This window comes from Bos taurus, unplaced genomic scaffold (assembly GCF_002263795.3).
Source record: "Bos taurus isolate L1 Dominette 01449 registration number 42190680 breed Hereford unplaced genomic scaffold, ARS-UCD2.0 Super-Scaffold_1723_ScbfJmS_2085, whole genome shotgun sequence".
In the NCBI taxonomy this organism is placed as follows: Eukaryota; Metazoa; Chordata; class Mammalia; order Artiodactyla; family Bovidae; genus Bos; species Bos taurus.
The window spans coordinates 5,457,381-5,474,961 of record NW_020192292.1 but is presented as its reverse complement, the minus strand read 5'-3'; the positions used below and the strand labels follow the sequence as shown (position 1 = coordinate 5,474,961).

The following is a 17,581-nucleotide window of genomic DNA, read 5'->3' as shown; positions in this document are numbered from 1 at the left end:
CAAAAGAGACACAGATGTAAAGAACAGTCTTTTGGACTCTGTGGGAGAAGGCGAGGGTGGGATGATTTGAGGGAATGGCATTGAAGCATGTATATTATCATGTGTGAAACAGATCACCAGTCCAGGTTCAATGCATGAGACAGGGTGCTCAGGGCTGGTGCATTGGGGATGACCCAGAGGGATGGGATGGGAAGGGAGGTGGGAGTGGGGTTCAGGATGGGGAATACATGTACACCCATGGCTGATTCATGTCAATGTATGGCAAAAACCACTACAATATTGTGAAGTAATTAGCCTCCAATTAAAATAAATAAATTAATTTTTAAAAAAAGACAGGAAAATACAATATGAGTCACTTACCAACAAACAGTAAACAGTTCCCTAACATATGCCCTCTCCGTCTGTATCAGCTCATTTAGGACGTGGCTAAAATGAAAGGACCGTATTTGTCAGTTATTTTATGGCTTTAGAATTGTATTGTAACATTTCATTTATTATCATGATAAATTGTCTAAGATGAAAATTAGCAGTGCAGAGGAACTACCCATGGTTTGGTTTTATCATCAAAATAAAAAATTAATTCTATGGTTTGTAGAATAAGTACTACCCACAAGACTCTTTAAAATGTATTTAAAAAAAAAAAAAAAAAGAGGAGTGGGGCTCAGGAGTCATTTTTAAATGAGGAAAAAAAACAAAACTAATTTTATTTCCAACTCACTAAGCTTAAGAATCATTTACTAAAAACTCACAAATCTATTCCTAAAATACTTTCTTGGACAGCACAATTTCTGTGCTATTGTTCTCCCTCTCTCTCTCTCAGAAAAAAATCATATAAGCATTTTAGACACAATTTTCCCTTTTTCCTCAGTAATGTTTTGAAGTTTTCCAAGACATGATATGAATTTATAATACTGGTTTTCCCAAATATAGATCATACTTAACTTTCTGTAGTAACTTTGTTTACTATCTCTTTAAAATAAAATAAAATACATTTTCCTTCCAATGTGATTTCCAATTGACATTGTATTTAAAATTTATTTCCTCACTCCCCAATGTTATCCATTTAATGTAACTTCTTTTTCTTTGTTTTTTGTGTTTTGGCAGCACCACACAGCAGGCAGGATCTTCATTCCCTGACTAGGGATTGAAGCCATACCTGCTGCAGTGGAAGCTTAGAATCTTAACTTCTGAACCACCAGGGAAGTCCCTAATTTAACTTTTATCCTTGGCCTCTTTTTAATTTAATTTTTACACTTTTATAAATTTAACTAACATTTAACAATCTTTGCATATAACTCTGTTTCAAATTATTTGTTACTTGCTCCAAACTACTGGTTACTTACTCAAAACTCTGTGATATAAAATTTTAAAAGGTGACTTCATATGTGTGGAATGTTAACATAATGATATGAAAGTGAATGAAACGATTTTTATTAGTACCTATAAAATCATATTGTATATCTACATAATCTTCTGTAGTTTTTGAAACATTGACCCATTCACTCTCACCTCTTTCATAAAAGAGGAGACTATGAATCTGAAAAGATCTAGTTAATTTTCAAGTCACATAAACAGAGCATAGGTTGGCCAGGACTTCTGACACCTTCTCTAGTGCACATTTGATCAAACCCAGCAGAACCATATTCTAGGAACTCAAAATTCTAAGTACATTTGCTTTGAACACTGAATCAGAGCCTCCTACTGGTAGATATGTATATGGGTGTATGTTAATAAATAAAAGATACTTCTTTAAAATATCCAAGCTATTGTCATTGTCCAAATTGGAGGACTGAGCAGAACTTCTCTTCTCCTGACAATCATACACTGCTTCAGTCTGAAATGAAAAGAAAAGTGAAATTAGCATCTATGTAGGTATAGTTCTTCTTCATGGAAATGTAGCCCAAATTAAGTTTTCTTCTTTCTACATTCTAACTATATAAACTAAAAAGTAACACTATGATTATGATTTTTCTCAGAAATAACTTTGATATATACTAGTTAAAATTATTTTAGTTGCCTAAGAGGACAGATTTAAGATATTCATTACAATTTACTTTATACATTAAGTAATGTTTCATCTCTGTAGCACTTCAGGGAAATGAGGTTAATTCCTAAAAAGTTGATTGTCCTGGGACTTCCCTGATGGGTCAGCAGTTAAGACTCTGCACTTCCATTGCAGGGGGCATGGGTTCCATTCCTGGTTGGGGAACTAAGATCTGGACCCAAAGGGAAAAAAAAAGTTGACTGTCCAGGAAAGGGAAAACCGAGTTTCAGAGAGCTTTCACAAAGGGCCAAGGTCACCTAGTAAGTGATAAAACTGCCAAACCCATGGTCAGCCACCATTATTACATTCCCTCTTTTTTTGGATTTGTGTGTGTGTGTGTGTGTGTACCATTTTTTAAGGTCTTTTCTGAATTTGTTACAATATTGCTTCTGTCTTAAGCTTTGTTTTTTTTTTTTTTTTGGGGGGGGTGGTGCTGCGAGGCATGTGGGATCCTAGATCCCCAACCAGGATCAAACCCACACTCCCTGCACTGGAAGCACAGTCTTAACCACTGGACCACCAGGGAAGTCCCTCATATTCCCTCTTTAAAAGTGTACTTTAATTTCTGTATGCTCCATGTACCAAGTGTTATCATTTTAACTACTATAATTAAGACTGAAAATACTGCATACTGTACTTCTCAGATAGGTATGTGCCATCCACTCCTAAGAGGGTTCTGTAATACAAGGCTGAAAAGTTTTGAACCATCAAATTTTAAATGCCTAAGGATTGTGCAAATTGACTTGACTTGGAAGTATATGTGCATTTGGGAACTGGAATGACTAGCTAGGTATCTCACCAATGAAATGTACAGAATCACAGCCTTCTATTTTTACCCTGGGGATATGCAAATGAATAAATCCACATAGCTATTAAGGCAGGCATGACTTGAAACCAGAACCAAAAGACACAGCAGACTAAGGAATTTGGCATTCAGCCTGTTTCCTTCTTGAAACCAGAAACTGTGGCTGTAGAACATGATAATCGACATGGTGTGTCAGTATGGGTCATTTGCTAGCCTGCTAACAACTACATAAAACACTTAGAGCATTACCATGCACCACACAATACTCAAAGTACTTCATAAAGACTAGATTATTTTATCTTAGTTATACTAACTCCATAATGAGGGTGTTCTCTTATTACCTCCATTTTATAGATAAGGAAACTGACTTCCAGAGAATTTGCCCAAGGTTATGCAGCCAGTAAGTGATGGAGGTGGGCTGAAGTCAGGCATTCTAGCCACACAATCTGTATCACATGCTATCCTGCCTCTGGGAGATACATTCTTGGCCTTATTTACCATCAAGAACATACAAAGAAAACGTAAGATGCTGCAGTTATGAGGCGACTACTCTCTGCAGATACCAGATTGTCATGAATAACTCAGAAGGAAACTTGAATCTACCAAGAAAAGAATAGGTGTGTTTTTTTAGCCTAGCAGGGAGTCCATTAGAACCTGTCCTTTGTCCATGCTTTCTACTTGCAGGACTGGAATCACTTATGAAAGGAATTTCATTTTGTAAAAAGGTGCAGCACTTATTCAGCTGAATTGAGGTGCAGGCAGGAAAGAGAAACTAGAACTTATATGAGATGTTCTACAGCATTTATTCTGAACTGGAGTCAAGACTTGAGAAACTGCTCATACAACTGGGGCTAGGCCAGTACTGTAATTAGACATAACACAGCAGCACCTTTTTCTTCTAGATATAATGGGCTTTCAAATGCACAATATTGGTTCAGTGAATGAAAAATACGGTTTTAGCCCCATCCTGCTTCTGCAACTACAGCAATAAAGCCAATTTTGAATTAATTAATGATATTTACTTTTGTGTTGCTCTGATTTTGTCTCCAAGTCTTCTTCCCTGATAGAGAAATATAAGAGAAGAATTTCAAACAAAAATTAAAATCAATACTTTCATAAAAATATGTGCATGTGTATTAAAAAGAGAGATTAATGTGCCAACATGTTTATATTAGTATTTTAAAATCACACTATATATAACAGATGATTGGTTAGACTTATTTATATGATTTCAACTTCTCATAGAGCATGATTTTGCCATGTATTCACCCATTCTCTCATTCATTGAACACTCACTGGATTGCTGAGCAAGCATGAAGTTAGGTGTTAGTACCTATGACTATTTGCAGATTTAGTTATCATTCTAATATATAAGCATTTAATCAAATTGTAGCTCACTGATTAACTGAATCAAAAAGAGTTTCAGGATAAAATCTCAATTTAACTAATAATTAGAGCATCTGACATTTATTTGGCACTTACTATATGCTGGACACTATTCTAAGCCCTATATGTGCATTTGCTTTTTACCTCTCAAATTGACCCTTGAAGATAAGTACTACTTTCCCATTATATAGGTTAAGCATAAGATGTCCAAGAAGCAGAAGTGGTACACAAATCTGTATAATCTACTGTCAGAATTCATGTTTCTAAGCACTCTATATAAAACAACATTACTGAAGCACATTAAAATGCTAAAACAAAACCAAATTAAAAAAAAAAAACCCAACTTCATCAAAATTCCAAGCTTCCATCTTTCTGTTCTTCCTGTGTAATCTTTCTTTTTGTTCTGTTCAATCTTTCTGTTTCATTTACAAAGGGTGAGCCCTTGTATTACCAAGCAAGGAGTCCACATGCTCCTCCAGAGTCCAGGGCATGGTCCAGTCAAAGACTAGGCCATTCAAGTTCCTAAGTCTCAGGGCTGCTGAAAAGAACCCTGCCCAGAAGGGCTGTGTGCATCACTTCTCACCATGAAAGGAACAGATTTCTTGTCCTTTCTGCCTCTACTGGGAGCCACTGCAAGGCCCACTCAGGGAAAGACTCTGCCGTTAATGAGTTCTCTAAACTTTATCCTTCTCTCCATTTACTTAAAATATATTCTATACAGGAATTTTTACCTTTATATAATATATATGTAAATGGATAAATATAAATTAGACTTAGTGGCAATTACCATATAAAATTAGTTTCTCAATAAATATTGATGTCCATCACTTTAAAGAAACTTGATATCCAGAGATCCAAAGTTACTTATAAAGCAAACTTAGGGAGCTTTACAAACTAGCTTTTACTAATTAATTCTTTGCAAATACATTAAGAGATGAAAAAGGAGTGCATACAAAATTTATGAGAAGTATATCTTTTTGAAAAGCAAGGTATTGGGTTGGTCAAAAAGTTTGTTCAGGTGTTTCTGTAAGACGTTACAGAAAAATCTGACCTGAACTTTTTGGCCAACCCAATAGATGTCTTCATTCTTTTAATAATGTGACTATGCTGCTGCTGCTGCTAAGTCGCTTCAGTCATGTCCAACTCTGTGCGACCCCACAGATGGCAGCCCACCAGGCTCCACCGTCCCTGGGATTCTCCAGGCAAGAACACTGGAGTGGGTTGCCATTTCCTTCTCCAATGCATGAAAGTGAAAAGTGAAAGTGAAGTCGCTCAGTTGTGTCCAACTCTTCATGACCGCATGGACTGCAGCCTACCAGGCTCCTCCGTCCATGGGATTTTCCAGGCAAGAGTACTGGAGTGGGTTGCCATTGCCTTCTCCAGAACTGAGCTTACATTCTAGCAAAAGAAACAGAAAACAGGCAATTATACTAAAGCTAGGAAGATATGAAGAGGGGCTTGATATCCCATAGTATAACACCTGACCAAACTGGGGTGCAGGAGAGGAGGAGAGGCAGGAAGGAAGAACTTACCTTAAGCAAGAGAAGAGAACACTAGGTGTAAAGTCCAAAGGGCAAGACAACTAGGGGCATTTAAGAAGGGAAAGTGGGAAACAGGGAGACTGCTATAGTTGTCAAGGCAATGGATGGGTGTTAGCTTGGATTAGGAAAGTGGCAGTGAGGGCTAGCAGGGCGGATTCGAAGAAGTGGAATTTTGGACTGATTAGAGGTGGGGATGAGTGAGAAAGAGGAGCAGAAAAAATGGCATCCTTTTGGGGTATGCTGAGACTGAGCTGCCAATAGGAAATTCAAGGAGGCAAATTGTAAATACAGACTCTGAAGTTTAGGAGAAAGATCGAGACTAGAGCTACAGGTTTAGGAGCTCAAACCATTTTATCTCTCACACACAATGTTCTTTCATAACTTCCCTCTATATGAAATATTAATTCAGCAAAATATTTATTACATCTTTCTAGGTGCCAGACAAAAGATTCTATTTGATGCAAATTAATAAAGATAAACAAAAACAACAAAAAAAACAGTTTGACTTTTTTTTTTTTGGTTTAGTATGGTTGACTTATTTTATTAAAAAAAAATTAACACTTCCGTGTTGATTTGACCAAATCTCATATTTTTTTTTTAACCAAATCTTATATATTTGACTTAGCAATTAAAAGTTTTGAAGAATTATTTGGACCTGATTGTTATAATTTCCATTACTCACAGACCAAGTAGGTAAAATGAACCGTGTTTGTAGCATAAATGATGCTCTGATTTAATTTAGGAACCATGATAGATAACTGATATAATCATTTATCCATCCATGTCATTTATTCAGTAAGCTGCCATCTTCCTCATAAATACCTTAGGCAATTCAAGCTACTCCCAACAAATAGGCTTACTGTGGGTGACACAGTCTCTAAAATGAAAGCAAATTTATTTTAACAAATTTAAGTTAAAAGCCAATTGTTTTCTTTGTTTTTGTCTTACGAGTGGTCATCTGATAAAAGAGAATAATCCACTTTTTATATAGTTATTTTCCAATATAAGTGGATTGCTTATTATGAAAGCTAATGGATGCTTATGATGAAAAAAATGAGAAAGTTAACCTTAAGTAGAATGTGAGAAGGAACTGTTGCTGGTTTTAGGTGCCAAACTGATTTTTCACATGTACACAAACTCAGAAAATGTACTGATGAAAAGTAATAAAGATGGGTACCTTTTGAAAAAAGTTTACATGCTTGAAAGAAAGAATATCCAACTCCCACTGCAGAAAGAAAGTGTAATGCCATTAAATAAGAATATCAGAAAGAAAAAAAATGAAACAACACAAACAAAATGTACTTTTAGTGACTAAGGCCTTGAACGGATCTTGGGCAGTCTTTTCAGAGCTCTGTTCTTCAACTGTTCAGAGGAGTTGAGCTTTTAGAGAACCATAAAGCAAGAGGCCTTCATAAGAGGGAAGGAATAGTCTGGTTATTGAGTATTTTAAGTATTCTACAATTTTTTAACTTTGCCTTCAGTAGGTATTTCACTTTGAAATCAATAGGCATTATTATTCCTAATTTATAGACAAACAAAACAAGGCAAAATCAACAAAACAGGTTAAGTGAACTGTCCCTGGTCACACACCCCAGGAATGGAGCCAGAAATGCAACTGAGTTCTGTCTTCTGCTTAGGAATATCAACCTATTCTATTTTTATTCTCATAGCTGTTGGTTTTTGATCCCCTATTGGTTTTTGTTCTTCTTATTCTTTTTTCCTAGTATCTTCTTAGTATTATTCATTTATGGCAATGCTTATAGTTTTATTTGTGAGTATATTTTTATATTTAATAACCATTAACTACATGACTTTTATCATCTTAGCTTAGTTACCTGCTTTCATCACTTGGTTTTAATATGATCTCTTGCTGGAGCTGAGCTGGACTTTTATATTCATTATGCCTGGCTCAGGCTTTCTCTGATTTTCAAAGCAGTTCCCATATATTAATGAAGTCTCTGATTCTCTCAGATCAAAGAGATGGAATTTAGGCCCACCTTCACAAACTTAACTAACTTAGGGCCCCAAAGACCAAACTACTTTCCCCTAAGGGGCTCCAGAGGCAGCTCAAGGAAAACCTTGGGGCAATAGTCATCTTATTTCCAGAGTAGCTCAATACCACAGAGAGCATCATTATTTTATCCCACAGAACTTAGAAAATAGAAATAAATATTACATGTTTAAAATCGTCTACAAAGATTAAAACAAGTAAATGAACTCTCTAACAGTTAATTACTAGCAAAATTATTTGATTTACCTGTACGTCTTTAGAAAAGTCAATCTATTTGATTATCTAAGCCATTCACTTATTAGAAGCCTATAAGAACCAAATAATAGTTTATCCCTATAAGTGGTAAACGCATGTATGTATATACTATTTTCATATGCTTCCTTGCACCTGCTGAAGAAAAGGGTGAATTGTGAGTTTGATGCTAGTATAAGATTCATATTCACTGCAAAATTGGGAAATTCAGGCCCAGATTTTCATCATCCTGTACTGTACTATATTACTACTATGTTTAATTATTGTACAATAATCTCTATCATGACTCCTGCCTTCTGCAATACAATCTGCACATGACCAAGGATGCTTAAAAAAAACAATTCCTATTTCTCAGGATTGAAGAATGAGTTCAGTATTTACATTAAAAGTAACAAAGTAAACAACAGCAAGAAGAAAAGAGAGAGAAAAGGGGAATCTAAGATACTCTACCTTGTGTAGGTGAAAAAATGGTGCTCCAGATCTGACCAAATTGTCAGAAGCAGATACTACAAACGGAATCGGCCTCACATGTTTATCTGTCAGGTTTCTGAAACCAGCCTGTTGGTTCTCAAATATACTTCGGATGTTTTCAAGCTTGAGTTGGATGGTCTGCATTTGAACCTGCAGGTTACACAAGAAATCTATGAAATATTTTCTGAAATGGGGGTCATAACAAATCCTATTACATTTCTCAGTCTCAGACAGATACAAAATTAATTTAGACTTTAATATACAACTAGAAGAAATTTAGGAAAGTAATGGGGAACAGATTAAGGCATTATTTCACATGGTTACAAAACCAGAAGGTCTCGACCAAAACAACTTGAAGAAGAAATTTATCAAGCAATCATCAAATAAGTCAGTCACTGAATAGGTGATTTACCCTTCATTGGCTGAAAGGGGATAACAGCTAGAAAAGAGGGTGTGTTGAGCACAAGAAAGCTACCAAGTTAAGCGCTGTCACAGTAGTTTGTTATGTTTTAGCCTGCAGGACATTCTACAGTTCACCATGTTATACTGGGTTGGTCAAAAAGTTCGTTTGGGTTTTTCTGTAAGATGGTATGGAAAAACTGGAATGAACTTTTTGTCTAACTCAGTAAAAGGCTCCTCAGAGTCACTGATGGATAATGTACCCTTCTGGCCCTCCTATATGATTTGAGGCAGCAAGAGTTAGGCTTCGTTGCTTCTAGACTCACTTGGTTATCGCCAAGGCTATGTTTCTGATCTTCTGCGGCATGCCCCTAAGATCTGAAGCTAAACATGGATTTAAATACTATTCTAAACTTTGGAGTCAATGAGACACTTTAGCAGCAAATAACATCACAAGATGCTCTTATCTATACTGTGGAGAGAGAGCTTGATGGCAGCTGCAAGGGGGTGGTGCTGAACTACCCTAAGCTCTCTACCCTGCCAACACGAGCTTCTACTGCTCCCCATTCCCAGGTAGACCCATATCCTTCCTTTATCACTTTATCCTCAAACTGAGTGGGAAAGCTGGATCTGTGTCTACAGAGCATCTTCTGGTGGTCACTGCAGCAGGAAGGAAAGATGATAGGCGTAGACTGTTCTTGATATGGGCCCAATATCCTATGACAGTTTTGGACATTTCTCGAAGGATGCACAAGAAAATATATGTGAAAGCTGCTAGTAAGTGAAAAGAGTTTAAAAGTGATGCAGTCATGGGACTTCCCTGGTGATCCAGTGGTTAAGATTCTGCACTCCCACTGCAGGCTACATAGGTTCAACCCCCAGTGGAAGAACTAAGATGTCACATGCCATTCAGCCAAAAAAAAAAATGTTTTTAATTAAAAATCATTCAAAGCTCAAAAAGGAAATTCAGTTGAGTTTGGTTCAGTCGCCCAGTCGTGTCTGCCTCTTTGCAACCTCATGGACTACAGCATGCTAGGCTTCTCTGTCCATCACCAACTCCTGGAGCTTGCTCAAACTCATGTCCATTGAATCGGTGATGCCATCCAACCATCTCATTCTCTGTCATCTCCTTCTCCTTTGTCTTCAATCTTTCCCAGCATCAGGGTCTTTTCCAATGAGTCAGCTCTTCGCATTATGTGGCTGAAGTATTGGAGCCTCAGCTTCAGTATCAATCCTTCCAATGAATATTCAGGACTGATTTCATTTAGGATTGACTGGCTTGATCTCCTTGCAGTCCAAGGGATTCTCAAGAGTCTTCTCCAACACCACAGTTCAAAAGCATCAATTCTGCAGTGCTCAACTTTCTTTATGGTCCAACTCTCATATCCATACATCACTACTGGAAAAACCATAGCTTTGCCAAGACAGTTCTTTGAGGGTAAAGGATTGTCTCTGCTTTTTAATATGCTGTCTAGGTTTGTCATAACTTTTCTCCTAAGGAGCAAGCGTCTTTTAATTTCATGGCTGCAGTCACCATCTGCAGTGATTCTGAAGCGCAAGAAAATAGTCTGTTACTGTTTCCATTGTTTCCCCATACATTTGCCACGAAGTGATGGGACAGGATGCCATGATCTTCATTTTTGGAATGTTGAGTTTGAAGCCAGCTTTTTCACTCTCCTCTTTAACTTTCATCAAGAGGCTCTTTAGTTCTTCGCTTTCTGCCATAAGGGTGGTGTCATCTGCGTATCTGAGGTTATTGATATTTCTGTCTGCAATCTGATTCCAGCTTATGCTTCATCCAGTCCAGTATTTCGCATGATGTACTCTGCATATAAGTTAAATAAGCAAGATGACAATATATAGCCTTGATGTACTCCTTTCCCAATTTGGAACCAGGCCATTGTTCCATGTCTGGTTCTAACTGTTGCCTCTTGACCTGCATACAGATTTCTCAGGAGTCAGGTAAGATGGCCTGGTATTCCCATCTCTAAGAATTTTCCAGTTTGTTGTGATCCACAGAGTGAAAGGCTTTAGCACAGTCAATGAAGCAGAAGTAGATGTTTTTCTGGAATTCTCTTGCTTTTGCTATGATCCAATGATGTTGGCAATTTGATCTCTGGTTCCTCTGCCTTTTCTAAATCCAGCTTGAACATTTGGAAATTCTCAGTTTATGTACTGTTGAAGCCCAGCTTGGAGAATTTTGAACATTACTTTGCTAGTGTGTGAGATGAGTGAGATTGTGCAATAGTTTGAACATTCTTTGGCATTGTATTTCTTTGGGATTGGAATGAAAACTGACCTTTTCCAGTCCCATGGCCACTGCTGAGTTTTCCAAATTTGCTGGCATATTGAGTGCAGCACTTTCACAGCATCTTAGGATTTGAAATAGCTGAACTGGAATTCCATCACCTCCACTAGCTTTGTTCATAGTGATGCTTCCTAAGGCCCATTTGACTTCACATTCCAGGATGTCTGGCTCTAGATGAGTGACCATACCATGGTGGTTATCTGGGTCATGAAGATCTTTTCTGTACAGTTCTTCTGTGTATTCTTGCTACCTCTTCTTAATATATTCTGCTTCTGTTCGGTCCATACCATTTCTGCCCTTTATTGTGCCCATCTTTGCATGAAATGTTCCCTTGGAGTCTCTAATTTTCTTGAAGAGATCTCTAGTCTTTCCCATTCTCTTGTTTTCCTCTCTTTACATTGATCACTTAGGTAGGCTTTCTTATTTCTCCTTCTAATCTCTGTAACTCTGCATTCAGATGGATATATCTTTCCTTTTCTCCCTTGCCTTTTACTTCTCTTCTTTTCTCAGCTATCTGTAAGGCCTCCTCAGACAACCATTTTGCCTTTCTGCATTTCTTCTTCTTGGGGATGGTTTTGAACCCCACCTCCTGTACAATGTCATGAACCTCTGTCCATAGTTCTTCAGGTGCTCTATTTATCAAATCTAATCCCTTGAATCTATTTCTCACTTCTACTGTATAATAGTAAGAGATTTGATTTAGATCATACCTGAATGGTCTAGTGGTTTCCCCTACTTTCTTCAATTGAAGTCTGAATTTTGCAATAAGGAGTTCATGATCTGAGCCACAGTCAGCACCTGGTCTTGTTTTTGCTGACTGTACAGAGCTTCTCCATCTTCAGCTGCAAAGAATGTAATCAATCTGATTTCAGTGTTGACCATATGGTAATGTCCTTGTGTAGAGTCCTCTCTTGTGTTATTGGAAGAGGTTGTTTGCTATGACCAGTGTGTTCTCTTGGTAAACTCTGTTAGCCTTTGCCCTGCTTCATTTTGTATTCCAAGGCCAATCTTGCCTGTTACTCCAGGTATCTCTTGACTTCCTACTTTTGCATTCCAATCCCCTATGATGATAAGGACATCTTTCATATCATGTTAGTTCTGGAAGGTCTTGTAGGTCTTCATAGATCTGATCAATTTCATCTTCTACAGCATCAGTGGTTGGGGCATAGACTTGGATTACTGTGATGTTGAATGGTTTGCCTTGGAAATGAACTGAGATCATTCTGTCATTTTTGAGAGTGCACCCAAGTACTGCACTTTGGACTCTTTCATTGACCACGAAGGCTACTCTATTTCTTCCAAGGGATCCTTGCCCACAGTAGTAGATATAATAGTCATCTGAATTAAATTCGCCCATTCCAGTCCATTTTAGTTAACTGATTACTAAAATGTCAATGTTCACTCTTGCTATCTCCTGTTTGAGCACTTCTGATTTACTTTGATTCATGGACCTAACATTCCAGGTAGGAAATTACTCATTATAAGGCAAATATAAATATTAGGATTCTTTGACACGTAACAGTGGCTCTGATATAACCCCGATCGTTAAGAGAACTCTGTAATTGCAACGTGATGTAAAGTTGCCTGTGAAGCAGTAAAACTCTTATCAACACTAACACAATCATAGCTTTTAAAAATTTGTTTCCATGCCCCCCCAAGTCTCTTACCTTGAGTTCAGGAGATAAAATTATACCAAATTCATACTGTAGGGTTTCAGGATCATAATTTATAAAGGGTAGAGCCATTTCAAGAAAATTTTCAATGTCTTGGAGGGCCTTCTGTGCATCTTCTTTAGACTGAAACTTGTCTATTTCTTGATTAGCCAGAAGGCACTCTCCTTCATCACAGCACTGGAGAGCCTGGTAAGCAAATCCCACACACACACAAACCATGAATGAATAAATGAGAAATCTGTTTGTCCCTTAGGAGAGTGTTTATCAGCCCTGGCTGCTATGAATCAGAGTTGTTTTCAGAGCTGTTAAAAAGAAAAAAAAAATCTCTACTCCCAGAAATTCTAATTCAGTAGCTCTGGGCTGTAAGCCAGGCTCCACAGGTATTTCTTTCTTTCTTTCTTTCTTTTTTTTTTTTTGAAATATAGCTGATTTACAATGTTGTACTAATTTCTGCTGCATAGCAAAGTGATTCAAGTGATTCAGTTATATATATACATATATATTCTTTTTCATATCCTTTTCCATTACGGTTTATCACAGGATATTGAATATAGTTCCCTGTGGTATAGAGTAGAACTTTGTTGTTTATCCATCCTGTATGTAATAGTTTGCATCTGCTCACCCCAATCTCCTATTCCATCCCTCCCTGACGAACCTCCCCCTTGGCAACCAGAAATCTCTTCTCTGTATCTCCACAGGTACTTCAGAGGCACGGCCAAGGCTGGGAAGCCCTGCACTCATTTCATAACAAGGAATTCATTCTGACCATTCTCTCAACACCAGCTGCACATTCTTTCCCAAAAATCAATAACTGAAATATGAAATTCTTTGCAAAATCTCAAGTGTAATAAAAATGCATGATGATCGCCTAGCACAAAGAAAAAGTTTCCTCGCCACAGAAGATGTACAGATTAGAATGCTCATGTTCAGATCCAATGCCTATATGTGATACCCCTATTTTACATTCCACTGCCATGATCAAAACTTCTCTTCACTGCCTAATCATCAAAGGGGTCAGACTCTTATTCCATGGAGGAACAGTTTCTAATCACTGTTTGTTGTTAGAACAGTTTCTAATCACTGTTGCTCACAGTTACATTGCTGTAACTATGAAATGTGGAATAAGAGTCAGACTTGAGCAAAATGGCCCCCATGGTTTTTCAAAGTGTTCTAACTGCAAACTATCACCAGAGCAGAGGCTTCAGAGATGAACCTAAAACAGAGGAAGCCATCACTACCACCATGCTCATATTCAGAACAGGGGCCAAAATCCTTATGGTCCTTAATCTTGGACCGGCCGTGAATACTGCAAAGTGGACGAATGAAATAGGCATAATCAAACTCAGTTATTCAGACTTCTTACAAATCTAATTTCAAAGCTATGCCAAACCCTGGCCCTATAGCCTCTGAGAAGGACTCGGGTAGAAAAAAATATATAATTTATCTTTCAGAAATGCACCATGTCCTGTGACGTTACCTGCTGTAGGAGTTTATGCATTTTAAAGGTCCTGTTGAGCTGTATCCGTTTGGTTCTGATTTCATTTACCAAAATATCAGAAAGGTAACGTAGTTCATTGCACCTCTGACAGATCAAATCCAGGGCATAATGATGACTTGCTGCGAGCCTATGTCCATGTATTATTACGAACCGGGCCTTTGCTAACAGGTCCTGATTTTAAGAAAGAAGGAAAATAATAACTGCGAGATCTCTATCTGAATAGAGGGGGAGAAAATGTAATTAAAAAGGAAATTGGTTGAGCCAGAGGGAGATATTGCCAAGTGTACGGTTTGATGTCATACTTCTGCCAGCTGCAAAAAAGCTTCCAGTTATAGTCATTAGCTATACGTGCATGTGCATGCTAAGTTGCTTCAGTTGTGTCTGACTCTTTGCAAGCCCATGGACTGTAGCCCACCATGCTCCTCTATCCATGGGATTCTCCAGGCAAGAATACTGGAGTGAGTTGCCATGCCCTCCTCCAGGGGATCTTCTCGACCCAGGGATTGACCCTGCATCTCTTATGTCTCCTGCATCAGCAGGCAGGTCATTTACCACTAGTGCCACCTGAAAAGCCTAATGTCATTAGCTATGGCAGCGGTGTTATCGGAAGCTCATGCACTTCTGGTCACAGAAACAGAAAATTAACCAGCCCACCCAGAAGGTGGATGAGATTTGCTCCTCCTGGGAGGTACAGATTTAGAACAGAACAAAATATAATCAATGAGATGCAAACCAGCCAAGTGAAAGCTAAGGGATTTCATATCACCTCAGCCATGGAAATCCTGTTAGATCTAGTTGCCATCTACTTGAGGACTTGACGGCTCAGACAGTAAAGCATCTGCCTGCAATGCGGGAGACCCGGGTTCAATCCCTGGGTCGGGAAGATCCCCTGGAGAAGGAAATGGCAACCCACTCCAGTATTCTTGCCTGGAAAATCCCATGGATGGAGCCTGGTAGGCTACAGTCCACAGGGTCACAAAGAGTCAGACACGACTGAACAACTTCACTTCACTTCACTTTTTTGAGGACTTGACAGATTTGAAGAGACCGCCACAGGGTTTCCCTGTCAAAAAGGAACTCAAAGCTTAGTCTCCATTCTAACTACTGACTGTCTCAACCCTGTGTTGTGACTGAAACATAAAATTTACCATCTTATCCATTTTGAAGTGTACAGTTAAGCAGTGTTGAGTGTATTCACATTGTTTTGCAAGATGAAAAAGATCTGGAGATGTGTTACACAATAATGCAGATATCCTCAATACTGTTGAACCATACACTTCAAAATGGTTAAGATGGTGAATTATATTTTGAGTGTCTTACCACAATTAAAACTAAAAAATATTCAAAACACAACAAAATGAAAACAAACAAAACAAAAACAGACAAAAAATTCAAAGCTCTGAAGCCAGTTTGCCTTCTCTTTTTTTCCAAACCAAAGAGATCTGGAACTTGCCCCATGATCACAAAGATCTACAAGTAAAATTCCAGAACTGAGCACCACAACCACTGCCTCTCAATTTTGTTTTTAGATGCTTATGCTACCGAGAAATCCACTTATTTGTTGAGAATACACCTTAAAAGGGCTTACCTGGTGGCTCAGCTGGTAAAGAATCTGCCTGTCATGCAGGAGACCTGGGTTTGATCCCTGGGTTGGGAAGGTCCCCTGGAGAAGGGAAAGGCTACCCACTCCAGTATTCTGGCCTGGAGAATTCCATGGACTGTATAGTCCATGGGGTCGCAGAGAGTCAGACATGACTGAGCTACTTTCACTTTCTCACCTTAAAAACAACAGCCTCGCTCTCACATACAAGACAGGAGAGCAAAGCTAGAATGCGTTGAGTGTAAAGCCTTGAGTTCAAGCTTTAAGACCAGCAGAATAAATGACAGCTGGCTCTTGTGAGTATTTATGCTTTATGTCCATATATCCCAGGTACTGTGCTAAGTGTTTTATCCACAGCATCCACATAATTCCTAATAATCACTCTGCAAAGTAGGTCATCACATCCCCAATTTATAGATAAGGACACAGAGGTTTAGAAAACTTAGTTTACCCAAGGCCACACAGCTGGTAAGGCTAAATAGACCTATCTATATGAATCTGTGTCTGATTCAGTTGCATATATCAAATGATGGTTATTTAAGGAATTATATTTTTAAGGTTTCCATCGTTTCCAAATACCAAACAGCATTCTTGATAGACATTTTTCTAGCTTCTTCAAAATGATGTATGCTCTTGTTCCTATGGATGGGCCTGAAACAGTTACAACTATATGAGATGTCTGCAAGTTCATCTCAGGCCCACACTGAACAGAATAGACAAATATTGTTGAGCCCATCATACAGACTGTTGTTACAAGAGACTAGTCATAAGGGTTTATACTACCAAAAGACATCAAAATGTAACTATTATACTCTTTAGAGACACTGCATATCTAAAATATAATCTTACCTGAGAATTTTCATCCAAGTTTTCCAACTTTTTAATTTTTTGTTTCACTTGAGCTATAGTCCCTGTTACATCTGCCAACTCCGCTTGTTGATTTAGTATAAGTTCAGCTTCACTCACGAGCTAAAAGTAGGGGAGGAGAAAAAGTCTTCAAAGCACGCAAATTATTAAGCCTTTTCACCTAATAATCAAGCTTTGTAGTAAATGCTATTAATTAAGAACCTCAACATGGAAAAATCACACATACGGAAAATGTTTTCAGATATCTTATTCACAGAAATCAATATAATCTGTTAAAATTTAACCTGCTAGACATCAGTGTGCACTCATGATTTATAAAAGACCACAATGTACATGTGAAGGCATTTGTATGTGGACATGTATAGAGGTATACATACGTGCATATACATGCACATATATTCCCTAGCTGTATGGTGAGTGGCTCTAGAAACAAAGACCCTTCAGTAGCAATGAGCACATCTAATACCCAGACCTTGGTTTTGAAAATCATTTTCCAGAAAAAGAAATTGGGGCTTCATAGGAAATTGGCTGATTCCAGGGCTGAGACAGAACAGGAATACGATAAGCTTGGAACATCTCTTTATGCCAGAAAGTAAAGAACTGATAAAAATATCTGGACATGTCACAAGGACACAACAGCCAGGTGCAAACAACAGAACAGTCAAGAACATAATGAATTAAAAGCTATGAAGTCCTAAGCCCAATAAGTAGATAAATATTGTACTA

The 17,581-nt window shown here is 38.0% G+C and overlaps 1 protein-coding gene across 1 annotated transcript in view; it reads right to left on the bottom strand.

The window, feature by feature from the left end:
* LOC112445816 (proto-oncogene DBL-like) overlaps window positions 1–17,581 on the bottom strand; it is a 115,453-nt gene that overhangs the window by 32,747 nt on the left and 65,125 nt on the right. Inside the window, 9 exon segments of the mRNA XM_059884534.1 lie at window positions 345–426; window positions 1,746–1,834; window positions 3,872–3,909; window positions 6,954–7,001; window positions 7,102–7,156; window positions 8,490–8,660; window positions 12,885–13,076; window positions 14,368–14,559; window positions 16,838–16,957. Coding sequence (XP_059740517.1) covers window positions 345–426; window positions 1,746–1,834; window positions 3,872–3,909; window positions 6,954–7,001; window positions 7,102–7,156; window positions 8,490–8,660; window positions 12,885–13,076; window positions 14,368–14,559; window positions 16,838–16,957 — 987 coding nt within the window.